We start from the raw sequence: 27,834 nt of genomic DNA, 5'->3' as shown, positions 1-27,834 counted from the left end.
TTAGCATTACAATCTAATTGTCATCAAATCACACCTGATAATTCAGTATCTTCCATACTTACTGTATGTATTATTACATGTACTTGTCCCATACTCAAGCATAAATCTGGAATAGTTTCATGAGATAGTTATTAAGTTGGCTCTAAACAATGCAATTAATAAACTGAGACTTCAACTTTTCCTTAATAACCTGAAGTCACAGAACACAGAGCCACTTACAGCCCGTTCTGAAGAGCAGTGTCCTTTAGCAAAAGGCAAACAAACAGCCACAGAGGACAAAGGCCATTAACAATCATTTATTTGTCCTAATTCAAGGACTGTTCCCCCCTCTGTTTGTTCTACTGCTGGTCTACAAAGTCTTGCTGACAAAAAAATACCATCTCTTCCCAAAGGTTTGCAAATATTCACATTATGATTTCACACCTCGGCCAAACTATTTCCTGTTAAATCTGTCTGTCCAAATGAGGAAAAATTCCAAAAAAGGGCCAGTGTGGTGGCAGCACTCAGAGTGCTTGCAGAGTTCCTTGGAGCTTTCACTGCTACCAATTCTGGCTGTAAAGGCATCATAAAAGCAGGCAAGTGGCTCATAGGCATCAGCTGCCAGAACCTATTACAGTCCAAAGGCTCAACAAGGAGCAAAAGGCTCCCTGTGCTCTCACTTCACTTCCATTTCACTTGCATAGTCCTAAATTCCTGGCATGGGTATAACACAAATGTCCTGGGAAACTTTCTCATTGCAAATGGAGCTAACATTAGCAAAACTGGTTTTGCTGGTGCACTTTTATATGAGCTCCTCAGCTGAAACAAGCTATTCTAACAAAAGCATGCTTCCCCCATCCACTGTCACTGTATCCATAACAGAGATCTTTTTCCAATATAAAATATAACTAAAACCCCAAATCCCTCACTGATATTTCTAATCTAGGTAACATTCCTCATACAGTCCTGGCCTTGACTGCATTAAGACTTCACCTAAATGTGTCCTAAGTATAGGTCCACCAGTCAAGAAATACAGGAAAGCTTTCTATTGTGGAAAAAGCCATACCACTGTATTTGTACTCTCAAATGGCATAAACTACGCTGCAACAAGCACAATAGTATCAGCATTGCTGTAATTAGAAGAGGACTTTACCCTACTTAAGCCAGTAAGAAATCACCAACATGAAGAACGGACCATTGCAACACTGACATTTGAGGCAAGGGGTGATGCCTCAGCACCGAAGTCCCTAAACACTTGTTTGTGTAACATCTGATGGGTCCTTTCAAGGTCATGGGCAGAAGAAGTTTGCAAATGTCTGAAAGAGTATTTACTCCTTCTCCAAGGACAAACTGAAGGAACCCAGCTAACTGAACTGCAGTCTCCGCTGCCTTCAGCAGGTGTTTTAGTAGTGCTCAGACTAAATTTTCTATACTATCAGGAGAGAAAGGGACCTGGGACAAAGCACAAAAATAAATACTCACTATTTTATAAAGAAATAGATAACAATTAAAGGAGTTGCATGTGTATGATAATTTTTTTTAGAAGTGGGAAAAAAAATAAGGTCGATCTTCAATCAGTATCACACAGGAGCTGCAATCCACTGACTGTTTTAGAGTGCTTATGCTTTTTAACTATCTAAAAATGGAAATAACTACGAATGGGAAATAACTATGAATGCTGGGACAGCCAGGGGCTTTCTTTAAACACTTTGCAAAATAGCACTCTCTCTTACCACATGAGCTCTTCGTTTCTCAGTTCAGAAAAGCACACAGCACTTTCCTACAGTGCATATCTGGGCAGTTCCAGAGCCTGCTTCTTCACACAAAATCTTTGAAAGATGACTGTTAACTAAACTTGGCTTAATTAAGTTGACAATTTCACAGCTACTTTGAACAGCTCATTAACTGCAGGCTACAGCTGCTTTGCAGCCAAGGCTCCACAATACATCATACAGTGAACCTGCTGACAGGAGCTACGACTTCCAACTCATGTTTCAAGAGATTAGATTTATTACTGAAGTCCTGCTTCTCCTAGAACCAGTTCAGGCCTCCTGTAAGAGACACTGGAAATACTTTGCTCTGCAGTACAGTGCTGCACATCACTGCAGACAAAGTCTGCATGTCAAAGGCAATGCTGTTTTACATGGGCTGCCAGGCTGAGAATGGTGCTGGGGTGAGGACAAGTGGCTGTGGCTGAGCTGCCACTGTTGAGAGTTTACTAAGTCAGGGGGTTGTATTCTACTTAAATTAGCCACAAGCTAATTGGCAAACATCCTGTGCATATGTATATAGCCCTTGGACAGTCTGCTCATGTCTGTTCTAGGACAAAAGTATCTGTAGCTACAGCAATCAATTAACCTGCATTTAAGAAATTGTGTTTAAACAAATTACTGCTGCTGGCCCCAGACCATTCCTGAGTACAGGGGTCAAGGTTTCCCCAACCTAACTCAGACTCTAAAGGATATGAAGACCTCTTGCAGCACCCAACAAAAGCACAAGGGCAGTGCTGTAAACCATAATCCTTTTATCCTGGCAATCCTCCGTCATGCTTTTTTCTCTACATGATTGTTTTATTGGTTTGCCTTAAAAAAATCATTAAATTATTTTAGGATGGGCTAAAGGACCCTCCTTTAGAAGAATCTCTTAGAAATTCTGCCTGCTGTCTTGGGACCCTCTGATGTTGGGAAAGATGACAAAAAACAATGCCAAGCCCTTCACCCACATCCCTCTCACTGCAAAATGGAGGGGAAAAAAGAAAAAAAATAAAGTAGGTACTATACAAATCCTTGTACCTCTTACAAAGGCAGGAAGCAATAGCAGTGGAGCATTTAAAGATTCCCAGGTAATATTTCACTATTTCACATGAGTGTTTACTGAGTGTACTGTTACAGGGGTAAGTGGAAACCAGATCCCAAAGTGGTCAAAGGGATTGGCCGCAGCCAGGCAAGCACCTCTGCTTTCAAGTGAGCTCAACACAACTCACTTCCGTGGTACCTTTGTCCTGGAATGCAACAGCCCTGGCACAGCAAATCCTAACAAGTGGATGCAGCCGGGTACTTCTCTGATCAGTCAGCTGGAATGCCAGTCAGCTGGGGAAAAAATGTAAGGGACCATTGACCAAAAGTATCAGGTTTCCTGAAGGGGGTTGATGGTTCTTCCTTGCAGGTCATCCGTGGAGAAAGGGCAAGAGACTACATGGCCTGACTGCTAAACACACACTTGAGAAAACAGAGCAGACTGAGGAAGACTGTGTCCTTGTTCCAACTGATGATGGGAGAATTTATGAGGTTTCTCAACATTTTAGAACAAATCACTTTTCCATAACTAGAGAAATATCCCTGTGGAGGTAACTGTGACTTCTGCAACTAAACCATACCTCATAGAGACCTCTGAGCCTTGCAGGTGCTGGACCACTTACACTCTCCACTGGCCTCTGGTCTTGGTTTAACTTCGGAGGGACTGACAGAGCAGTGCATCGTATCAGGGAGGCACCTCCTAACCCACACATAAATCCTGTGCACCCAATACAAGGGTGAAAATCACAGCTACCTCTTAATTCCCACAGCCTGCACTTCCTAGCAGAGCTCAAAGGCTCTCAGAAGAAATGGAGGAAAAGATTGCCATTCCCTGATCCTGCACCAGGTCCAATTCATTTCCACAGTCCTTAAAATTCTCTGGTTTGCTTAGACTTTGTACAACAACCAAACAAGGTTACGCCACAAAGCAAAAACTGCCCCATGAACAGTGTCCCACAAACTCAGCAGAGCACAGCAGGAGAGAGTTTATATTGCCCAAGGAGCACAAGAGAACCTTGTAAAAGCTCTTAGCAATCAGAACAGCCAAGATAAAGTTAAGAGAAAACGTCAGAGCTATGTAACCTCCAAAAAGAAGCTGCTTTTAGTTTAATGGGCAAAAAAGATGGCAATTTCAGCTCACTTTTTTTGACAGTCCAGCTATGAATCTCACTGTAGGTAATTCATAAGAGAGCTTAGCTTTTTAGAAAATGTGAACTTCAGTCACGCTTCTCTGAAAATTTGGTGCTTGGCAACGTTCCCATGGTCACACTGTGACCAGAGGCTAAGTCTGAGGATGTGACAAACCTCTGGACTTCCCACACCTCCCACCAGCCACTGGCAGGGCTTTTCCCTCTACCCCACTCCCCCTCTAACTCTGAGGCTCTGCACTGATACAAACAAACAAGAAAAAAACCCCTTCCAGCTTCCAAACGGTGACAGCAGAATTAGGTTTCTCAGAAAACTATCATAAGCTGACACATCAATATTTAACTCTTGGAACCAACAGTACAGAATGCCCAACAAAATTTCTTGGTTTATTATTTGCTACCAAACAGGCAGGCTGCCACTCCTGCCTGTCCTTCAGGGACAGACAGACAGACAGACACTGCCTCTGCACTTCTCACCAAAGCCAGTGGGGAGAAGGATGGGTCAGCTTCCTCACTGAGCAGCTTCATTAGTTCAATGAGTTTTTAGTAGAATGAACAAGGATCACAAAAGCTAAGTCTCTCTCATCTCCAAGAATCTGGTTTTTCCTATGAGGTACCACTGCCAGAGACAAGTGCTTTTTGGATAAAACTTGGTTCCCAACAAGCTACTGATCTAATACATTAATTTTAAAGAGCTGTAACTTGCAATAGTATTTCAGAAAATATAAAACTCTCCTAAAAAGTAAGCAGCTGCCCTAAAGCAAAACTTTCCATACTCTGGAAAAGGTACAATGTGAGATTATTTGCTGAGGGAAGAAGTGTCATTGGTAGGCTTAGGGGCTGTGAGTGACAGCACTGCCACAGAATTTGAGCTGACTCTTCTCCTGACAGATCTCAGCTCCATGGCATCACACAGAAAGGAACAAGAACACCACCTCCAGAAGTGAGGACATGCAATAACGTCACTAGTTGACAGCACAAGCAGAACAGCTCTTTCGTCTGAAATTCTGCAGAAAGCAGATCCATTCCTGCCAAAGACAAAAAAACCCCAACAACAAAAAAACCAAATACTAAGTGAAAAGTTCCAGCAGCATCAATGGGAGCATGAAGCAGTGTCTGAGTTCACAGGACTTACTCTTCCTTTTGTTAACAAAACAAAAGCTGTTTGGTTTTGCAGAACTCCCTTTGCCTGGCTTTGAAATGTTTCATTCCTCTAAAATATCAGTTTTACCCTCAGGTTTTTTCATCTGCAGGACACTGTGACCTATGTATGAAAAAAAACTAGCTATCCTGGTCATGAAGTCTTCTTCAGAATGCAAACCCGTATTTACTTACAATTCCTGTCCCTTGCTTTCTTTTAAACACTTTCATCGGTTGTTCTTGGTCTCTGCAACAGTATCTGCAGAAACAAAGACATCAACCACTCACACTGGTGCTGTTGCAGCGGTAAGTATGTGCTAACGCTGGTTTGGACATTAACTCTCCATTCACAAATTCCACTCAAGAGTACAGGTTTTTTTATTGCACTCGTCACCCAAGTTTTAAGGACATAAAACTCAAATATCGGTATCATATTACATGCCAAAACGGTGAAAAATGAAAAGTAAATCAGTATGCTCAGACTAGAGCCAGAAGAGGAACATGAAGAACTCTTCTCAGTTTTGAACCTTTAAATAGATCCCTTGCATCTTTCTCCAAAGCACACTCTGCTGACGCTGCTGGAGACAGAGCACTGCACACATGGACACAGCCTGGTCTGAGTGCAGCTCTTGTGTTCCTGGGTACACGGTGGCCCCGGTCCTGCATGACACAGAATGAACATCAGGCATTCGAGTGGAAACAGACAGCAAGCTGCCCAGGGAGCCACACACTAACCAGGGGAAGTCTGGGTCACCGCTGCATCACTGCTTACAGAACGATCCTCAGACGCAGGAAAAGAACTACACAGGTACAAAAATGTGGGAGGGAAAAAATCCTTTTGAGTGCTTAGAATTTCAAAGTTTTAACTTTGAGTCACCGCTCCCAAAGTTACCTAAAGCCACAGCAACAACCCTTGAGCCCACAGATCATAACAGGGTTGAAAGAGTGTCATTTTAGTAAGAATTTGGCACACTGATAAATCTCTTTGGCATTTGAAAATAACACTTTGCCTTGGTTTGAAAAATAAAAAGCAAATATCTTGCCAGAAATCCCAGTGCCATCCACACTTCAGTACAAGCTCTGGATTCCAGCATTTACAGATGTACATTCTGATACTCATCCTATGCTGAAATACTTATCTTTGAGTTACATCTCATGGAAAAGTGCAATTTTTACCAGGCAGTTAAACAGCATACAGGACACATCACTTCTGCTTCAAGTTACCAGAGTAATAGCTGTGGCTGTCCTCAACCATTTGTGGAATTTCTCACCAAACTTATGGAAAGTTATGAAGGAAGGAAAAAAAAAAAATTAAAAATTGGAAGGAAGAGCAGACAGTTTTCCAAAAGAATACACATCTACAAACTAATCATCTCAGCTCAACGCTGATCTTGACCTACCTCCATATCACACAGATATGTCTGTGCATTTAAACCTGGAATTAAAACCTCTGCTGTAAAACAGAGTTCTACACCTCAGAGTCAGAAGAGAAGCAACCCTGATAACTCAGTGTGAACGAGGAACATCTTTCTGATGATGCAGAAGTGCAGCTACTCCTGAATACAGAAGACTGCATTCAATGAGGATCAAGGTTTCTTTCATTGTGCTTTAATTAACAAATTAGCGTAGGTTTTTTCAAACAAGATTCTACTTTGCTGATCACTTACTGAGGTTGTTTTTCTGATTAAATTTTATCAGAGATAACAGAACCTCAGACTCCAAGACAGAACAGGATAGTAAATGTGTAACTTTAAAAATAAGTTGTCTTTTAGTGGCAAGTAAGATGGGGCCTTGTAAAGTTTCCACTGCATCCCAGCGGGGAGCTAAAGGTCACTGCTAACTCAAAATGAAAACAATGGGAAGTAGAGGATGCCATTCTTTCATATTTGTCCAGTGATTCTGTGTTTTCTTAGTATGGATTTACTTAGGAAACTGGGAAATCTAAAACACAATGAAAAGATTTCAATGTCACCATTTTCCCTGTAACAAGACCAGTAATCTGTTCATGTCACTATATAAAATGTTTGATTTACAAAGCAAAATACATCTTCCTTGAAAAAGACATACAAAATGTTTGGTTTCCTATGCAACTTTAAAATTAACATGCAAAATAATTCTGCTCTTGCCAAAAAAAAGGTGAGGTCTCATTTCCAACAAAGAAACAGACACATCTTAAATCTGTTAAAATATTATTTAACAAACAGATTGATATATGTCCTGATTTTAAAAAATCCTTGATTTAGTATCAATTTAGTTTGCTCAGAAATGAAAGACCCATCTGGCCAACGAAGTGATTTTCTTCACACCAACAAAAATATGTTATCCCAGTTTCTTGGGATCTAGTGCTCAAAAATTGTCTATCATGTAACAAAGTGGCAGGACCAAAAGCCACATTTCCTCCCACTCCAAGCAAGGATGGGAATACCAATTTGAGTCCCTCATGCTGGAATCAGTCTTCTTCATGAGCAACATTTTATTCCCAAAACTGCTTTTAAATCTTGAATATTCCTTTTTCATTCCAAGTTCTTCTGCTATGCAAGGACATTTAACACTTCTACATGGATCTGCAGACTACCTTTGAACATTTAAAACACTATCAAAACCCATCTCAAATTACCTTGTCTAACACTTTCAAAACAGATATAACCTACTTTATGACAACACATTTCCATGTCAAAAAGCAGGTTCTAGCTCTCTTCCTTTCTCCTGCAACAAAGCCATACATGTGGGAGCTGGCTTGCAGAATGCTAAGCCTTTTACTTTATGTAAAGTGACAGAGTTACAGATTTTACAAGAAAGAGAAGAAAAGGGCCTGGGAGTTTGATTTGAGGCCAACAGTACAACCCATAGCAAAAGAGAAGGGTCTGGAAGACTGCACAAATTAGAGACTCTGCAACTTAATTTCACAGCGTGTGCAACAACATCATTTATTACATTTTGGCCCTAGAAAGGGTGTCAAGAAAGAACCTCAAAGGGGCTGAATGCTGGAATCTTTTTGCAAAGCAGAAGACTTTAACATCACTCCTTCATGCCTTTGAAACCTTAAAAATCTGACTCTAGGCAATAAAACTATTTAGTATGTCATGCACATTAAAGCTATTCCATTTGTATCTTGTCATCCTGTGCCAATTTAAATCATAGCTAAATGATGATACCTAATTATTTACCCAATGAATGGATAGCAATGTGTAGAATGTCACAGGATTAAGCAATTTCCAACTGAACCTCTACTGGATGAATGGATCTGATATATAAAAACACTGAAATTCACATGGAAAACTGAACTTGGGACATAAAATCACACTCTGTGTGCAACCTTGGAAACATTGCTAACAATGTTTTAATTCCATCCATGGCTGGTAAGGCAGTTTACGGTGTGGGCATATTACATCCATATCCACCACCAAAACAGAACACAATGCTAAATGTTCTCCTACGTGTGCAGGTGCTTCTGTGGCCCCCTAGTAAAATGATAACTTACGTAAATCTTGCACTGAAATTATTTCACCTTAAGGCCAGTCTGCTCATTATCATATTTGCTTTAAGTTTCTTTCACTTTTTGCTGAGAGCCAATAGAAGCTTTAGCTGTCCATATCTCGAAACACTTGTTTCTTCTTTGAGAAGTCATTTGAAAGTCAGTTGACATGCCAACTGCTCAAAAAGTGGAATATTTTCAGTGTATGGTTACTACTGCTTAAGCAACCCAATTCTGGAGTCCTTTCTCAATGTGACAGCCAGGAGAGGTGAACAAACATTCATATCATAACTAAAACAAAACAGCAATTTATCACTGTTGGTAGTGGCGACTGCTGGATATAACAATTTCAATGGATGTTAAAAATAATTCTCATTCAAATACCTCTCCCTTTCTTGACATGGACATTTACTTGAACATGAGGAACAAATATTAAAGCATGCAAAATGGAAAGCAAAACAGTTTCCAAACAGTATTTTTTCTTAGTTTCAAATGAACCATGAACAACTTTCTTAGTAAGACATTCTTCATTGTCACAGATTGTAAGCATCCTCTAATCAACAGTTGATTGAGTGAGAAGTATTTGCAAGCGGGTGTAACCATTCCATATCTTTCATTTATATATAAACTTAGCATTTTGGATGTAAAATCTGAAGTGCTGGCACCTTAAACAGCAAGGCAAAGCTGGTAACTTTCATTGGCATTTCACACCACATGTAATATTGGGAATGGTAGAAACTCATTAGTACATCACCTCCCGTTATTCTGCCTGGATTATAACTAGAAAATTTCTCACTATGCATGTACTTACACTTCAATCTGAGCCATATAATTAGGAATACAAAAGGTACAACACAGTAAGAAAAACATCTAGAACTGCAGAAATGAAGGCTTGGTTTTAATACTTCCTCTATCGACAGATTCAGGTGGCAGAAAAGGAAAAGCTTAGTACTAAACTACATAAAATGGCCAAGAAAGAGACACAAAGCAAGCTCAGACAGCAACAGTGAAGAACAATGGAAAGGGCAGAAGAATTTTCAGCTGAAAAGAGATTCAGTGAAGTTTGTAACAACAGTAAATAGTCCAAAAATTCAGCGTCTAACCTTGCTCATCTCAGTCACACAAGGAATTGCCCTCAGATGCAGTGACACATTTTGCATGAGCTGGTTTGCATGACAAGAAGAGATACCAATAATAATGCTTTAAAAATTGAAAGTGCAGCTTATGCTTAGTAGTGTAGCCATCTATACACTGTGAGTGATTTACAGTTTGGGTTTTTTCCAATTTACATAACAAACAACAGGAAATTTAAATAGATAAAAATTAGGCTTAAATATGAGCCCAGTTCACATATTACTACACTACTTCATTCTGTACAATTTAAAAATTAGACTCCCTGGAGAAAGTGTTCATGCCTTACAACAACAGCATAAAAAGTATCAGTCTGAAAGTCTGGAGCCCTGAAGACTGAGAAAAGTTCATGTATCAGCGTGGGAAGGATCCTCTCGGTGGAAGCAAGGATCTCTGCACAGGAGAGCTGACGTCAGTCCGTGGAAGTGGGAGGGAAATGGTGATGGGAGGTTTGTCGGGGAAATGATTGAGGACAGTTTCAGTGGGAACAGGGAGGATTCAAGCAAGGGTGGACGGCCTCAGTGGAAGCATGGACAGAAAGTGTGGGAGTATCAAAGGGAGGGAGTGCTCGTGTGTTCCAAGGGAAAGGAATTACCAGACAGGGAGGAAAAGAACAGACAGCTTAATGGACTAAATAACGTGCTGTTAACTGCTGAAATGAGATCCACTTCAGCACTGCAGGTGCCATATAGCATACAGCCTATGCAGAATTATGCAACACTGGTTTGCAGTGACTGCAAAATTCACAGGCAATTTCAGGGTTTGAATGCAGAAAATTAACTGGCAATAGGGGCGAGGATTTAATCTGGCGGCCCACATCAGGTGATAAAATGAAAGACTATTTCACATTTGGTCCTTCTGTCTTAGGAGTAATTTTAATTTAAAACAAAGGAAGTTTGGATTTACTCCCTGATCCCCTTGCACGCAAATGCACATATTTCTCTATTAAATGTACCCGACAGGGAGAGTTACACAAGGAAAGAGGAAGGAAATCTTACATACGTAAAAGAATGACAGAGCAAAATCAAGGTGCTACAGTGTATATTAATGCACTGGAGAAGAGCCACACACACACAGGATGTTGGGATAGCATATGATTATGAATATCCAAGCCAATTTTAAATAAATGCCCGTGAAGTCCTTAAGGCTTTCAGCATTTACTCCACTTACGTTATAGATTTAACAGCTATTATTCTAAAGGTGTTTAAGCAGGTTTCTACAAATCCAAGTACCTTTACCACAAGTTCAATTACAAAGATATCTGAAGATCATAACTAATATATATGAAAAAGACAGACTGACACAATTTTGAGTCCACTTTCTTGAGATTTTTAGAGTTAATACAAAAAATCAGGGCAACTCTTCCTTGCAACAGTGCTGGGTAAGTGTAATTTGATATTCTTTATATAGCACTGGATAATCAAACCCCAGTCCCGGCATCCAAGTACTGCTTATCTTTCACTAATAAATGGTTTAATCTGTGGAGTCAATACACTGAAAATTAAGGGAAGAGCTTTCGTGGCTGGTTCACTGTTTAAATGTGGCACTTATTCTGAGATGCTCATAATTTTCAAATAAAAACCACATATGAAAATACCAATTAAGGAGGGAGATACAGGTGCCATGACCTAAACCAGGTCTTCCATTTCTCATGGACTGTCAGCATATTCACATACAACAGAAATAGGTATTACGGCATTTACCTCTGCACACACACACTTTCAGGATTATTCTGAAAATTTGGGTGGATTAATTTAGGGTTTCCCATACTAGGAAAGAACAGGTAACTTTTTAGCTACAGCTCATAAATTGATGCAAATCACAAAACATGGTATGCTCACACCACACATCCAGAAAATGATCCTCTACTATTTGACCAGGAAAAAGATATAACAAGACATGAACACAAATCCAGAGTAAGTCAGGGGCCAATTAGCAATAGATACAATGCCATTTTACAATCAACATGGGGCTTTTTTTTGTTTTTATTACATTTTCTGACTTGAAAAATGTGCACTATAGCTAGCAAAATGATTCAATAAATATTATTGCATTATGTATTATACATGTTTTAATAAACTTAATGCTAATGCCAGCCAAAGTGAAAACATGAAATTTACACACAGGCCAAGTTTTGTTCTTAGCTCTAACACAGCATTGGCTTTAATCTGAGAGCATACAACAATTTACAGCACCCTGAAACAAAGTGAAAATGTCATTCAGGCAGGTTACTGGTGATTCACACAAATTCTGGGAGACACCACCAGCACCCAAAGCACACCAGGTTTGTAGCATTTTGTGTTTGTGTGAAGGAATCCCTGGGGCCATAAAGGTTGTGCTACACACTCTGAGAAACAGCAGTGGTTCTTAGTAGCACCCTAACTCTTACAGTTCTTCCTCAAATCAAAAATCCTTTTAATTACAGAACAGCACAACGTCCTGCCCAATGCTCCTTTTGTCTTCAGGAATTTCAGGCTCCTGCACGTTGTTTTCAGTTGTCTCACACCTTCTTTCTTTCCAAACAACTTCACTGCGCTGTGAGAGCTGCTCTCCAGTGATCCCTCACTCCGGCACAATCTCTGAGGCAGCACAGTTATCTAGCACTCTAAGAACTGCAAATCTGATCGTACAACACACACTAATGATAAAAGCAGAGAATGAAATACCGTGCGCTGCCTGACAGCTCTAAAGACTATTACAGGATTTTGCACATGAAAATAATGTAATGTGCTGTGTCCAACAGATTTTGTATTCAACTGATCACAAACAGAACTCCATTTTCATTTCTCAAAACCCATCTTTCACAGAACTGTGCTGAAGAGTGATGACAGGGGCAGAAAGTGTGACTGAGTGATAAAAATCTGAGTGACTGTCAATGCGATGACAGCATGCACACGAACCAATAGCAACCTGTAGTGTCAGGCTGAATTATCCAAACCTAGTAACAAGAATTTGTCCAAAGTTCTTGAAGGTGAACAACAAAATTTAACAAAATTAAGATTGCTTCCCACACATGCTTCTGGAAACAGGTTTGGAGGGATTTTTCCCCTTAAACAATCACACGGAAAACAAAATTCACCGGACAAAAATTTTAAAAGACTATTTTTGATTTAGGTATTGTAACATGCAACTATCCTCACTATTAAAAATTCATCTAGCAAAACAACTGTCAGGACTCTGATGACAACTCAAGCTTCCTTAGTGTGGTTGCTGTGTTACACATGCCGTGAGCACGTCTATCGCGTGTGAACAGGGCCGTAAAGTTCATTTCCTGTGCAGTGTTGTTAACACAAAAATTTAGTTTAGTACACCACGATTCAGCTTCACGTTCTGTGTTAAGTATTAATTCCTCCCCCAGCTCACTACTCGCAAAGTGCCTGCTAGTTTTCTAGATGCTGTTTAAACTATGAAACTTTTTAAACTGCGAACAAAGATTACTAAATCTGAAGGAAAACAATCGAAGAAAATCACCCACGTAACTGAAGTAAATTATTCCAGGTCAATACTCTAGAAGTTGTCTTACTAAGCAAGTAAAAACCCTAAGAAAACAAATCATTAGAGTTTCTGTTAGTCTGCAAAACACTTGATATTCAGCTAGATCTCACTTGCATCTCAAGCCTGTATCTTATATTTACAGCATGTGTATCTCAGTTCTTATCACAGCAACCAGAACAGATCAGCCATGTTATATAATACCCCCAGGGCTGCTACAATGTGATTTTTCTTACATTTGCAACTACTCTTCTTTACAAAATAAAAATAGTTTCCCCAAAAAAAGCAAAGACATAATCCAAACCTGTAACATTAGGAGCTAAAGTACAACCCATAAACAAACAGTCCATCGATAAAAAGCAAACAGACAAGCAAGCACTCCACACACTGTCTCGCTTCCAAGAAAATAATCACGAATCACAGGGTTTTTTCAGTATGTGTCTGCCAACTTCATATAGTCCTGTGTCGTACCTCTATTCAAAAGTATGGGCGCAAACACATGGAAAAAAACCGCAAAAAAATACCCTATTTGCAGCAACAGACAAGGTCAACAAGTTGTTAATGTAAATCAGTACCCAGGGCAAAACACGCTGCCGCTCTCCCTTCAACTTTCCGAAAGGAAGAGGTATGCAAAGTGATCAGCCCAGCTCGCGGATCGCTTTCAGACCGCGATCTGCCTGCCCCTGCTTCCAAGGGGGACAAGCACGAACAGCCAGGCGGGACGACCCAGCACCAACACGGGGCTCAGAGCATCCCCCCCTGCTCGGCGCAGCTCCACCGCGGGCGGAGGGGCCCCCCCGGTTCAGGAGCAAGACCCGCGCCCCCGGCTCCAGCGATCGACGAGGACAATTAACATCACTCTCCTCCCCAGAATTAGGGAAACTCATTTTGTGGAATGAAGAAAAGAGGCTTGGGTACCTCTACAAAGTCGCCAAGACACTGATAAGTTTATAAACGAAAGTAATAGCCCAAGCCAGGAAAAGCTCCCCCACAGCGGCAGGGAGACTCCTTGGGCTCCAGCGCTACAGCCAACTCCTGTTCTGAGAGAAACAGTGCTCATGTTTAGCACCCTTTTTACCTTAACACTGGATCTGCCGGTCTGGGCCTCTGCCTCCATGCTCTGGCTGTTCTCCCTCTTGTCTTTCTTAGAGGAATTAGTCCTCGCCTCATAAGTGGATGTGTTGTAGCATTTAATGAATAATCCTGGGACGGGGTTGCCTTGCTGCTGTTGAGACATGGTTGTGTTGGTCTGGTGAGGGAAATTGTACTCCTCAGACTCATTGCTACTGTGACAGATCACTCTGCTGTCAGAGAGGTTGGTGCTTGGAACACAGCCCATGCTTTGTGGCCACCTGGGGAATACTTCTAAATTGTATATATATACGCGTATATATATATATGTATATATATCTTTCCTTCCCGTTGATATTTTCCCCCTGCTTAATTTTTTTGTTAACAGGTTGAATCTCTCTCCTGCGTCTCCGCTATACTCTGAAGCATTGCCATCGGTCCCTTCTACACCACCAGAAACGTGTCTGTTCTCCTCGTCCTCCAGGAAACAGGTCCTTTAATCTCAATCTCAGCAGTGGGCTGGGGAGCTGGAGGGGAGGGAAGGGGGGAAATCAAGAACCGGTCGACTTCGTATTTTCACAGATTATTATTAATTTGTCTAAGCCATCTGAGAATCTTGGTAAGGTTTTCTTTCCTTCTGGGAAAAGCGGAAAAAAAAAAAAAAAAAAGACCACCAAAAAACACAGAGGGGAAAAAAAACCCAAAGCAAAAATAACAAAAAAAACCCGAAGCCCCAAACCACACACACCCCGGCGTCGGCTCGGCGCTCAGAGCGGCCGGGGGCACAGCACCATCTCGTCCCCTGAGCCCGGAGCACGGCGCATTCTCCACCCGGGCTCGCTCCGCGTTACCGATTAACCCGGGACCGGGCCGGGGGCCGCTCCCCACCTCCGCGTCCGCGCTCCCGCCGAGCAGCGCTCACTCCTCGCGGTCCCGCTCGGCGCTGCGCTGTGCCGGGGGTGCGCTTTGGGGTGTGCTTTGGGGCCAAAAAAAAAAAAAAAAAAAAAAAAAAAAAAAAAAAAAAAAAAAAAAAAATCAACGATTTATTCACAAAGAACAGCGAGGACCGACACCCGCCCGGCCGCTCCGGGGAGCCGGCTGCGCTCCTCACGCCGCGCTGGGCACGTCCCGCGCCGCCTCGGTCGCGGGCGGGCGGGCGGCCGCCGCGGGGGTGACATGCAGGTTCCCGTCGTCGGAAGGAAGGAAGAGCCCCCCGTCAGGCGGCAGCGGGGCTCTCCGGCCGCCGCAGCGGCATCCCGGCTCAGCGCCGCGGGGCAGGGGCGGGCCGGGCCGCGGGGAGCCCCCTCGGGGAATCGGGCACGGCCCGGAGGGCTTCCCTCAGCCGCGGGGGCAGCCGGCGCGGCGGGCGGACGCATCAAAGGGCCTCCATGATGCGGTTGATTTTTTGGGCAGAGAAGTGATGCGAAACGGCGAGATGGGAAAAATTAAAAATTGGGGGAAAAAAAAAAAGGGCAAGAAAAATTAAAAAGAGCGAGAAGTAGAAGGAAAACGATCCTAGCGTCCCATCCCGGCGGCAAGGGCTGCAGCGGCGAGAGCTCTGGTTCCCGGGGCCGTGGTGTCTGCATCCCTCAGCAGGGAAATGCCCGGCTCCCCGCAGCCGCCGTCCCTCGCGCCGCGCTCACCTTGTTATTATTGATGTTCCTCAGCGGCGGCGGCGGCGGCCGCGGCCCCTCCGCCGCCCCGCCCGCCCCGCGCCGCCCCGCCCCGCCCCGCGGCTCCCCCCGCGCTGCCCCGGCTCCCGGCCGAGCCAATGCAGCGCCCGGCGGCGCTGACCTCCGGCCCGCGCTGGCGTCAATGCAGATCAGCGGCCGCGGCCAATGCCGCGCCAGCCCCGCCCGAGCCCGCGGCCCCGCACCGCCGCTCACACCCGCACCGCGGCGGGGGCCCGCAGCCGCTCAGGGCTCGGGGTAACCCCGGGACGCCGCCTCGGGGAGCCAGCAAGCGGCTGCCCCGTGAGACACCGGGTGCCCTTCTTCAGCAGCCGGACAACGGACTCGGTTGTTGCTTCCCATCGTTTTCCTTTTCGACTGCGCCCGTGCCAATTTCTTTGAAAATATTTTTGAAAGCAAAGGCTGCGAAAAGGGAAGATGGTGCTATGGGTGGAGCCAAGCCCCGGGGCTTGGGAAATCAACTGCAGGCAGACTTTTCCTGGAATATGTATGTAAAATAAACCTTTTCTGTTTCCATTTCGTATGGAAGTAACCATGCTTCCTTATCCTATAGATGTGGTGGGAGACTAGATGTCTGTAGGTACTTTAAGGGAGAACATACTGTATTTAAAGCCCTTTAAACACCATGCCCAGGGCAAGACAAGTTACCGCCGTAGACAATATGTGTTCCAGAAGTACCAGCTCAAGTGCAGCCCAGGTTCAACAACAGACATACGACTCCGTACTCTACCACAGACCACACACAACCCGACAGGATCTTCACGTGCCCTTCACCTTTTTCTCTATGTCATTTGTAGCTTCTGCTACCTTTATTCTCAATGACTCACAGAGGTGCTTCTCCAAGGTCCTGCCTGTTTTCACTAGCTGAGGAACAGCAGTTTAAGGAAGGCCCAACCAAACTTTAGATTTAGGAGCATGGTGAAAACCAAATATCAGAGACATGACTTTTATCAATAAGCTCCAGCATCTGAAGAGGGGAAAATGATGTGTTACAGGAGGAAACTGTTTAAATTACTCCAGTTTTGTACCATGAACTCTTATGTGCTCCCCTGGCAGAATCAGTGTGTTTCAGAAGAATCCAATTCAGCAGGAGCACGTCTGTGAATTCAGGACAGCCAGACTTTAAAACAGTACCTTAACTACATGACAAATGCCATCAGGTCATCATTAAAAGCAAAATATGCAGATAAGTGATGACTATGGACAACAAGAATGGCAAGAAGCAGCTCTTCATTCATATGTGTAACAGCATCACTTGATCCAGATGAGAGCACCTTGTAAAGTTGAGAGATGCAAAGCCAAAAGTCAGTGCTTTTGAGAAATGTGGTTTTTCAGGATAACCACAGTACTTGCAATGCAGAAATGCTTTTATTTACTTCTCATAATTGCTAGCATTAAAGGCTGGAAAATCAAGTCTTTCCTTCCTCAATGCACTGCTACTGTGCAGTTTGGAGTATAAGCAATAGTCACATAAACTTCATCCACCCCATTAATTTAGCTGAGCTATACAGCCTGCTAGAACCAGAAAAAGAAGTCGCCTTCCTGTACCCTCTCATCACTTTGGACACCCACTTAATATAAGCATTTAACAATAAATGAAGGGAAAGGCTTAACATGCCCATTTGAAACAGCGGGCACTGTTTGGACATGGATCTCGTCCTCACTCTTTCCTTTACATTAAACATTATTTACTAGATCCCATTAATAAGAACACACTTAAGTGCAGCTAGAAAAAGACTGTGAAGGAAGAGAATGCTACAATTCCTGCTTGTGCTGTTAAGCATAAATGTGGGCTCCCTTCCTCTGCCCTAATGGATCTGTCAGCAAAACTGCTATTGCACTTTATTTCTGGTGGCACTGGAGGAGTCAGAGACAGCAAAACTTCATTTTCAGAGCTGCACATTCAGTTTGCAGTGCTGACACCTAGAGTTAAGCTTTCTACTTTGTTAAATAGATGAGTCTGGTGTGCAGGTACATAGAGATGAAATGTACAGTTCATGGTGTCATTTCAAAAAAAATTGTCAATATTGGAAAAATCTCTGCTTTCCACTTTGAAGGCAAACAAATTCCCACTCAACTAATACAAAATTTATGCAAATGAAAGGCAAATACTGGGGGCAGGGGGAATGCTTTGTTTGATAACAGCATGACAAAACAAGAAAATGTACATCAGATACGATGTGCACAACCACTTTGCTCTTTTTTAAAGTTTTTCCATGACTGTTCATTGGTAGGTTATTACTTATTATTTCTACAGCCTAACTTCATGAAAACAAAACAAAACAAGTCTCCATTTGCAAGGTTTTCAGATGAGAACTCTCACTGCCTTGACTGGATGAGATGAGCCTGAATAATCCCTTAGCAGTTTAATAAAAGCCATTGAGAAATCACTGAAGTTGTTGTCACACTGATAAAAATTCAACTAAAGACAAAAATTGCTCTTTGAACAAGAGACTAGCATTGGAATTGTCTTGTTTCTCTACAATTTGGAAAACATTGGTTCTGGGTTTTATTGCCAATAGAAAAATACAGTTGAAAGTATAGATTTACCCAGAGCCTGGAATCAGAGACAAGAGGTGAAAACATCAAAATCATTGCCAGTGGTAGTAATTTGTCACTACACTGTATGAGGTGTGTGGATAAAGGGCCTTGTTCATGCTTATTGCTGAAGTGCAGCTCAGGAAATGGTGAGCCCAATTATTATTATTATAAAAAAAATTGAAATCATGCAAAATAGCAGAGGAAGACCAGGAGTGTAGACACTGGCAGATTAAGGCTGTGGGGGAAGTGCAAGGTCAGTACAGAGTCAGGAAGGGAAAGGTCAGAAGAGAACTAGCTCTAGGAGACAACCGGGGGAAAGAGAAAGGTTATTTATGGAGAATAAGGCTGAATTTCGTTCAGGACTGCAGAATAAGAAAGAATCCTAGGAAAGAGCTTGGAATGACTGTTATCAGTTTGATCTGCAGACAAGTGGGTGCTGGGGAAGATCAAAGTGTCTAGAGGACAAATACATAAGTGTCAAAAATTTTAAAGGATTGAAAATACACTATTCAGCCACATCCTCATCCTTCTCACAGAGAAATTACAGTGGACCCTGCATGTTTTTGACAAAAGACTGAACAACACAGTGTCCCCCAGATATCCTCCTCTATTCCCCATATCTGCTATCTCCCCCCAAATTTCCATAAGCAAAACCACTTCCCTTGATGTATCAGCAGTATCCATCCATTTCACACTTGATCAATTTCCACTGCACATTGTAAGAGTTTGTGCATGAGCACTGGGGCAGTTCACTCCTGTCCAGTTACACAAAAATGCAATACGAAAGCCCAGAGCAAAAGTTTGTTGCCAAAATCCAGTTCTGATAGTACTTCAGTACCTGAGACACTGGCAGGCAGAGTTATGCAGAAGAAATGATGGACTGACATCTGCATGAACAACAAATATCAGCATCCTTTGAAAAAATGTTTGTCCGACGAAGGCAGAGCGAGCATGACTGCAGTCCTGTGAGCACAGGCAGCAGTCTTGGTAAAAGATTACTCTGTGTGGTTTTAATTGCTTCTCCCCTCAAGTCAGCTGTATGTTCCAATTGTGTCTTTTGGCCTTCTGAAAAGTTAGGCAATCCTGCTGGTCTCTAGGCCAGTGAAGGAGGCAGTGGGGAGAAGGAGGAGGAGGAACTGTGGAAAATGTGCCAGCATGCAAACAGCTGAATGGACTCTACAACACTAACTACTGACACGTGCAAGCTGTGACAGAGTATGTCTCTCCATCCCAAGATATTCTAGAGGAGGAAACAAGGACCATATGCTGCCTTAGCCGCGAGTATCAGCATTACACCCCATGAGGGTACATCTGCTTGTTTGTGTATGAGCATCAGGTATCTTGGAACGGGGCGTTTTCAGGTGACTCAAGAGTAAAATTTGTCCTGAGACAGCTCATCCCCAGCTCCTGGAATGTACAGAAGTACAATGAGTTTGTTTTCTGCACCACTTTCCTGATGTCCTGAAAAACCCCGAAGCAGCTGAGAGCAGGGCCGCCCTGATGTCCTGGCAGGCTGTCCGGCTGCTGCTGTTGTGTAACTGCAATTGCAGAACACAGACAGTTGTCTGTACCACTTGGAAATCAGAGCCTTCAAGGCAGTCTAAGTCAGCAACTTTTTCAACTCTAGCACTAAAGACATTCAAGTCTAAAGCTCAGATTCTTCATGTACGTACAAGCTTCATCATCATAACTGGTGTCAGAACAGCTTTTTCAGCTGTAGTTTACACATCACACTCAGCACTGCTCACTGATCAGCAGGACAGACACACTATTTCCAGGAGAAAAATGTACCCCCTTCTCCACTGTGCCTTCTTTCCACTTTGACTACCTTCTTTGCTGTCCAACTGTCCAATGTTTCTCAAGTTTCCCTCAGCATTATCATCTCTACTTTGTTTTTGGTAGGCTCTCCCCACATTGCCCAGGAGCAGCACCTGCTTCCACAGCAGATGCAGAGAGAAGGTGAGCAGATCTCTGCCACCCAACTTTAATGGCTGGGCATGGGCCTTCAGATGCTGCTGCTCTCCCTCCCAGTCCTCTCTTCCCCAGCATCTCATGCTCTCCCCCTAAACCATGTCTTTCCAATGCCTGAGCCTGGGAGCCCTACACAGCCCAGGGAGTGCAGCACTGACGGGATGCAGGAGGCTGCACTGTATCACCCAGCTGCTCCAGCTCTGCCGACCGCAGAGCCCAGCAGGAAGGAGGAGCAGCAGGAGGGGGACCTGCTGCCAAAGCAGCCTCCAACAGCTCCAGCTGCCTGGCCTCGCCTTGCGTTGACCAAAAATTTGTGGGGAAGGGAGGAACAAAGCACTGTTGTCCCCACCCACTCCCCTATAATTATCCTGTGCTTCACAAGCAGTATTATCTGTCTGGATACATGGTGCCATGCAGCCAGCTGTGACCATAGAGAATTAGCTGTTCCCCTCTTGGAGAATTTTCCATTCTCTCTTCCTAAGTATTTTTAAGCCAACTTACATTTGTTCAGCATGCAACCCTTTCAGTTTGTGATTTACTAAACCAAGGATGACAATTGGTCCTTTTACGTGGAGTGGTATACCCAATTCTCACACCCTACAAGTGCCTGAGGTCCCTCTGCTTCCTGAGAGTATTGGATCCTTTTCTTAGCTAGCCAGCCTCAGCCCAAAAGTGACCACAGCCTCAGGACCCTTCAGACTCCTGAAGTGGTTCCCAATGCCACAACCCCATTGTGGCCTGCCTGGATCCAGTCAGAGAAAACAAAAGAAAATCAGTAAAAGAAACAAACAACTTGTCTCCTCCATCAGTAGATCAGTTTTCTTTGGTCATCAAAGCTAGAAGGACAAGCTCTTAGTCCTTATTGTCTACCCCAGCAACTAAAAGATCAGTTCAGGCTAATGAGGGAAGACTCACTCAAGACAGGCTCTCAAATCCACAGACTCCTTGCCCCTGAGTCTCTCCCAGGACCCCACTGCCTCCTGCCCAGCAGACACTTTCTTGTTTGCTCCTGGTTAACCAGCTGCTAGTGGCCAGCAGCCTGCCTCCCTGGGCCAGCATCCTTAACCCTTCCCAAAGGCAGACAGAGTAAGAATGGTAAAGAGAACAATAAAATATGGGTCTAGAGACTTATCCTTGCTGTATGGCAGCAGCAGAAGCTGAAAAACTCCCTAAAATTACTCTTTAAGACTAGACTGTACACCTGCAAAACAGATGGCTTTCATGGTTGCTGAAGTTATTATTTAAGGAACAGATTCATCATCCATGGTCATACTGAGCAATGATTTATTATATATTCACAATAGCAAAAAATCCCATGTCCTGGCTGTGAGATTTATGTTCCTAGATCACCAAAACATCTGAAGAATTTATCCTACAAGCTTGTCTGAATATAAGACAGGGAACTGGACCTCATCTGAATACTTAACAACTCCTTGCTGTGTTCTCAAGTACACTTCCTTTCTTTGGGTCATAACAATACCTTTAAATACACTCAGTCATATCCGACTGTGTACAGTCATTCCCCGATGCTAAGCCTTTCTGTGGAGAAGGCAGTGTCCTTACCTATGCAAGAAGCTGAACCCTTAATTAGCAGAGAGGATCATACCCTACTGCCAACAGGTAACCCAGAGATGGCTGTGCATTTGAATACCTCCCTTTTCCCAGGAATGTTTCACATCCAGTTGTTTCATTGCAATCAGGCTCTGATTGTCCAGCAATGACAGAGCATTTTTCCAATACTATTCTTTCCAACTCTTTTTCCAACTGTGTTCTTATTTCTGCAAGATCCCACCAGGGAAGTCGCAGTCCTTGACCCTTGCCTACATGCAGTTCTGCATGCAGACAGTTGTGAGGAGGAATGTACAAGAATGTCTGTGGTGCCATGGCACAGCACCCAGAGATTGTGGTTCTTGTAAACTCCATTTTATAGCTGTCTGCACATCCAGCTGAGCAGCAGCAACAGCAACACCACAAGAATTGCAAGAGGAGATGACAACTTGGGGGAGAGATAAGGAGAAACCACACTGAGGGCAGGTGGAGAAACCAAGCCATGTAAGTTTTCTGGGGATAGCTATTTAAAAAAGAGAGAAATAGACTCAGGATGCATCGGGGAGATAAATCTTCCGAGTTTTTGAAAAGGGGAAGGCAGCGCTTGCAGGCTCACTCACCACAGCCCTAACAAGCATAAATCTTATTCACATGGGCACCATCCTTCCCAACACATTCACCAGGGCTGGTTGTAGCACAGCTATCATGGAAGGATCTGTTATATTAAGCAGAACAGCACTTGGCAGTTTGTGTGAATTATGGTTACAGCCAGCACAGCTGGGTGCTGCAGGGGTTGACAGTCTCTATAACACAAGAACAATAGCAAGCACTAAAAAAAAAAGAATAAAAATCTCCAAAATGTTTTGGGAAGAGAGTTAAAAAATAGTTTGAAAACATGTCCTTTAAATTCGTGAGAGACTTCCAAACAGATGGGGCAGGGAAGGATCTGATGAACTGAGGGGGCTGATCTCATGGTTTATATCTGCCTTGGCAAGATCTCCTGGGTCTGCACTTACTGTGCCCAAGTGGGTGGCTTCCTAGTGCTCCATCAAGAGGCTTTTTAATCCCCACTCACTTGAAATAAGCTGTGGTGCCATCTCTGTCTCCCTGAAATCTCTCTAGGCACAGTTCCCCACTTCCTATCCCTTCACATAAAGGCCTCTCTCCCTGGTAGCCACAGGTAACCAGGAGCAACCCTTATCTCTCCCATGGCCCACGTGCCAAACACACCTTTCCCCACAACCCTAATCTGGTTTACACTTCTGCTTTTGGGGAGTTTCAGAGCAAACTGTTCCACGCGTTACCTTTACAATGAATTAATGTAACCAAGTCAAAACAATCACTCTTAAATTCACTACCACAACAAGTATACCAATCTGGACAAAGCAATTGAAGATTTATTCATCTCCCTGCACTCTTGGAAGTTCATTAGGCAAGTGTCAGAGTAGTTTGAGAAGGTCAGGATCCTACCATGCACGTGACATCTCTTCAGGCCCCATACAGACTGATCCCTCTTGCTCAGTGATATAAACAACTAAAAATCACATCTTCCTTTTGACAGTCTTGGGCACCAAAAGAAATAACCACTTTTTTTAAAAAAACCCTAGTCTTTAGGACTTCAAAAATCAGATCTAAATTGATTATACTTTTGAAAGGAAACCAAGTTAGTAACTCTGCATTTCACAGATCCCACCTTTATCCCAGTGTAGCATTTTGAGTTAGGTCTTTCTATTTACAAGGCGCTGGCAGCTTGAGCCCCCAGAAGCTCTGGGGACAAAATATATCAACCTTGCTCTCCTTTCCAACTGGATTTTCTGAATCTGCAGTGCCTGCTCCCATGCAATGAACTTAACAGACAAAGCATGGAAGCAGAGACCAAGACTGTGAAAATTATATGAGTAGGAGAAAGTAAATTAAGCAGGACTTTTCTCCACAGAGACTGAAGCAGGAATAAAATGTCTTTGCAGTGCTTTAGATTTCATACAAAACCTAAATACCCAGACCAGCTTCCTGTCAGAGTATAAACTGCATGTATTTTGGCCATTTTCTCATCAGTTTAAAGCCAGCATCGTATTTGTTACAATGACAGTGTATTTACTGATGAAAGCACTCTGAAAGACATTTTGGGAAGAGAAACAGAATTTTATCAGATAAATTCACATTGCACAAAGTTTTTTCCAATACATTTGTGCCCCCTGCATTACTGGAATAAATCTGAGGTAGCTCCCACGTTACAATATTCTTAAAAAAAATAAAGGCAGGAATTATCCAGCTCTTCCTCCACTTGAGGAGAATGTGAACTTCTGATAAAAAGTTTACTTTAGTTGCTCTGCCAAGTGCTAGGCCCAGAACTTGGGAGGATTAATAACAGGAATGGGCTGGAGACACGTGATTGAGTTAGCCTTGTTTGCAGTTCGGCTCCTTAGCAAGGTACAGCCTGACCTTAGGTGACTGTGGCTAAAAGGAACAATTATGGAGCTCAGCAGTGGAAAAAAAGGTAAAACAAAAACAGACAGACTGGAGCCATATAACTGAAAGAATTTAAAGTGTTCAGCTAAATTAGGCACATTAGATTAGAATACATTACATCCAAGCTTTGTTAACTGCTTCAGTGAGAAAAGAACTTCAGAGAAGATTATAGAAACCATGGATTTCTTCTAGAACAGATACTGTACTGCTTCCTTTTGTCTCTCAGCAACAAATAAAAGTGAACTTTCTTTTATCTAAAGTTACATGGCCCTATCACTGACATACTGGAACACATCATAAATACTAGTTGATTTATGATTCTAATTCCTTAGAGATGAGAAAATATTGAGTGATTTGCTCTAAGTGACCTGGGAAGTATTTGTCATTGCCCAGAAGCAAGGCTGTAATCTGACCTCTTTCATCAAACTCTCCACCTTTTGAAGCTTCAGTGGTTTCTGGGAAATCATATATTTAAGAGTTAGTATAGTCAAGTAAAATTCCATATTTTTCAAGTGCAACATAACCTATGATTCTGCAGCAACACTTTGCCTCGCCTAGCACATCTTGATCTGCACCAGTGAAAAAGCTTGAGCTGTCTAATGATCATCTAAAAGGTTTTAAACAAAACAGCTTTCTGATAAGAGTGCATTTCTCTGAAGGTCAGTTTATCAGGAAAATGCTAGTAACAGTCAAGTGAGATGACATTTAGTGTAGCAGGTTTGCTCCTAGAAAGGAATGTCTCCCATCTTTTTTACTAATGGGGAGCCACTGCAGAAAAAGGAGTTGGTGTCTGAGGAGACACATGCAGTGGGTTTATTCAGTATCTGACTTGTATTGGGGGAATAACGTGACACTTGAGGAAGCTCAGAAACCCGCAAAGAGCCTTAACACAGCTGTACAAGGAAACAATTCTCATCTCCATCTATTTACTTAACTCAGCCTGTTTAAAAGACTTCCTAACTCTTGTTTGAGCATGGAACTGTTGGCATTTTTTGTGTATCAGTTCAATTCTTGTTCAAGGGAACCTTGGAGAGCAGCACACCTGGGGGGGATGGAGAGCAGGCCCAGAGGTGTGCTGATGTGCTCTGCAGCCAAATCACCTGGAGTGCCTGATCTCTGGCACCCAAGCAAGGAGCTCTTGGATCAGGAGCAACTCCACTGAAGCCAGTGGAGATGATTTTGAATCTCTGTGTGATGTCTTTCAAATGCTGTTTGTGGGCACAGAAAAACACCAGAGACATGGCTTTGGGATATAGTCATCAAACGCAGGCATCCTGGGACACTCACAGATGCCCACAGCAAGCCACAGAACATAGGCCTGCTGCCTGCTGATCTGCTTTGGAGAAAATTGCTAGGATTGAGGGAATTTATTTTGTTCTGTACTTCAAGGGCCTCCCGTGGCCAGGCAGGCGGGCCGGATGCAGCTGGAGCACTCCCTCCCTTTCCTGGTGCAGAGGGGAGTCAGGGAGGCTGAGCACGGCTGTCCAGAGACCTGGGCTGGGTCTCTGCACTGCCTGGGAGATGGCATCAGCAGGGGAAAATCCCCAACCCTGCCACAGCCCAGCCAGCCAGCCAGGAAACTGGTGGGTGGCACCCATAGACCCTAGTTCTTCCCACGTGAAGCAGCTATTTAGTTCTCTTTTGAAGTGTGTTTCATGAGTATTGAGTTGTGTGAGTTTAAAATTGGGCTTAGCTAGCCAGGGTGGATGGACCCTGACAAAGAGCTTTCAAGCCTCCTCAGAGAAGACAGCTGATATTTTAGGGAACAGGTTAGGACATGACAATAGCTCCTTGCACTGGTACAGCTGGTTACTGACTGTACTTCTCAACAAAGATTCATACAATAGATTCATGTAGCCATAAAATCGAATAGATTTATAAGAAGGTTCAGTGTTACCTATGAAGACAAGACAATTAATGTATTAGCTGAGGCTGGGATTTCACTGGTGTAGGGCTCCCTCCTCACATAACCAGCTGTGATGGAGGTCAACTCATCCTCTTGGATATCCATCCTGTCTCAGGCAGACAAGAAAGTACTGTGACCTGATCCAGCCCATCAAACACTGATCCAAACAGGAGATACAAGGCAAAGGGCTTCTATATAAGGCAAAAAAAAGGGAGCTGATGGAGTTCAGAAAAAACAGCAGGATCAAAAGGAGTATTTTGTAGCACAGTTCAACTCGTCAACACAGCCTGCATAGTGCCATCTTCGGCACATTACCCCACAGTATAAGAACAAAGCTAGATCCAAAAAGACAATTAAATGGAAACCACACTATCTGGACAGGACATCTCTTCTGCAGGGCACTAATGATTAACCTTTGGAAACCACAATAATTTATCATCAAAGTAAAAAGCAGAGTGAAACCCCAAATATCATTGACATGAACCAGAAGTAGCCTCTGGGAGATGTGCTGCCTACAGGAGAGCATTCAAACACGTACAGGACATAGTCAGGGTCTGGACATATAGTTATGTTTTGAAACCAAATAATGCTGGACCTTAAACAAAAAGGAAAATCCCATGAGATAAAGGTTGAACACTCCCTGGAGTATACCCCGAGACAGCTCTCAACATACAATGAAAGAATCACCACAGTCCAGGTTTAGGGAGTCCCTCAGTAAATGGGAACAAGCAAGGTTAGGTGACAGGATAGTGTCTGAGCTTGGGATCTCTTTGCAGAAAGCATTTGAGCTCTCTTTTACTGTAAATAACGTGATCTGGTCTGACCCGGGGCTGATTGCAGAGCTCTGTCTTGTTAGCTCACCTCTGGCTGTAACAGGTACTCGTCACTTGCATGGAAAGGAAAACAGAAGTTAATGGGCTGATTCATTCAATCTGTGTTTAAAAATCCCTCTCTGCCCATGACTCCTAAGTAAACTAAACTGATTCCCCTGCATGTCTGACTTTGAGCATGTACACAATGCTCCCTGTTCACAAGGTTATCTTTGGTGCAAAGCCACTGTGCACGGGCTGCTAACTCTACCTACATCCATTATAGGAACCCCTCGTATAATATGCACCTAGCTTCAGCGTGCAAGACATTTGGTTCCCAAAAATACGATAGGATGGCTAGAGTAACCACTAACCAGACATGCTGGAATGCCTGAAAGTGTCCAAGATTAGTCATTTGGCAGCAATCTTGAGGAAGCGTAGCTTTACATATCCCTCTCTGGACAGAAGGGTTCAGTGTTCAGGGCCTTCTGGCAGGTCTGAACCTGACTCCTTCCCTTGCCGAACGCAGCACAGCTTGGATCAGCTGTGGCTGTGACAGCTAGAGCTGGGATGCAACTGCCACAAAAATTTGGATCACTCACTTTGTCAAATCTATCTCCAGCATATTCTTTACTTCACCAAAAGAAAGAAACCCAAACCGAAACAAA

At 43.3% G+C, this 27,834-nt stretch overlaps 1 protein-coding gene and 1 long non-coding RNA gene across 6 annotated transcripts in view; both read right to left on the bottom strand.

Moving 5' to 3' along the window:
* PDE8A (phosphodiesterase 8A) overlaps nt 1-27,834 on the bottom strand; it is a 153,732-nt gene that overhangs the window by 113,922 nt on the left and 11,976 nt on the right. Inside the window, exon 1 of one of the 5 annotated variants that reach the window (XM_032122897.1) lies at nt 15,875-15,924. The exons of 1 other annotated variant lie outside the window; for it this stretch is intronic. Coding sequence is in view for 2 of the 4 variants with exons in the window: in XM_032122898.1 (XP_031978789.1) it covers nt 14,239-14,499 (261 nt within the window). In the remaining 2 variants the exon portion in view is untranslated. Of the gene's footprint in view, nt 1-14,238; nt 14,723-15,119; nt 15,367-15,874; nt 15,925-27,834 lie in introns of those variants that run through there. 3 more of the 5 variants (XM_032122896.1, XM_032122898.1, XM_032122894.1) reach the window with 3 other exon arrangements.
* Nucleotides 5,423-13,729, bottom strand: LOC116450424. The gene is made up of 2 exons (XR_004242789.1): nt 5,798-13,729; nt 5,423-5,722 (listed from the first exon to the last, which is right to left on the bottom strand). It is a non-coding gene; the product is annotated as an uncharacterized LOC116450424 (long non-coding RNA).

The sequence above is a fragment of the Corvus moneduloides genome, chromosome 13 (genome assembly GCF_009650955.1).
Source record: "Corvus moneduloides isolate bCorMon1 chromosome 13, bCorMon1.pri, whole genome shotgun sequence".
NCBI classification, from domain to species: Eukaryota; Metazoa; Chordata; class Aves; order Passeriformes; family Corvidae; genus Corvus; species Corvus moneduloides.
The sequence above is the reverse complement of the archived record's forward strand: the minus strand, read 5'-3'. Positions and strand labels throughout refer to the sequence as shown.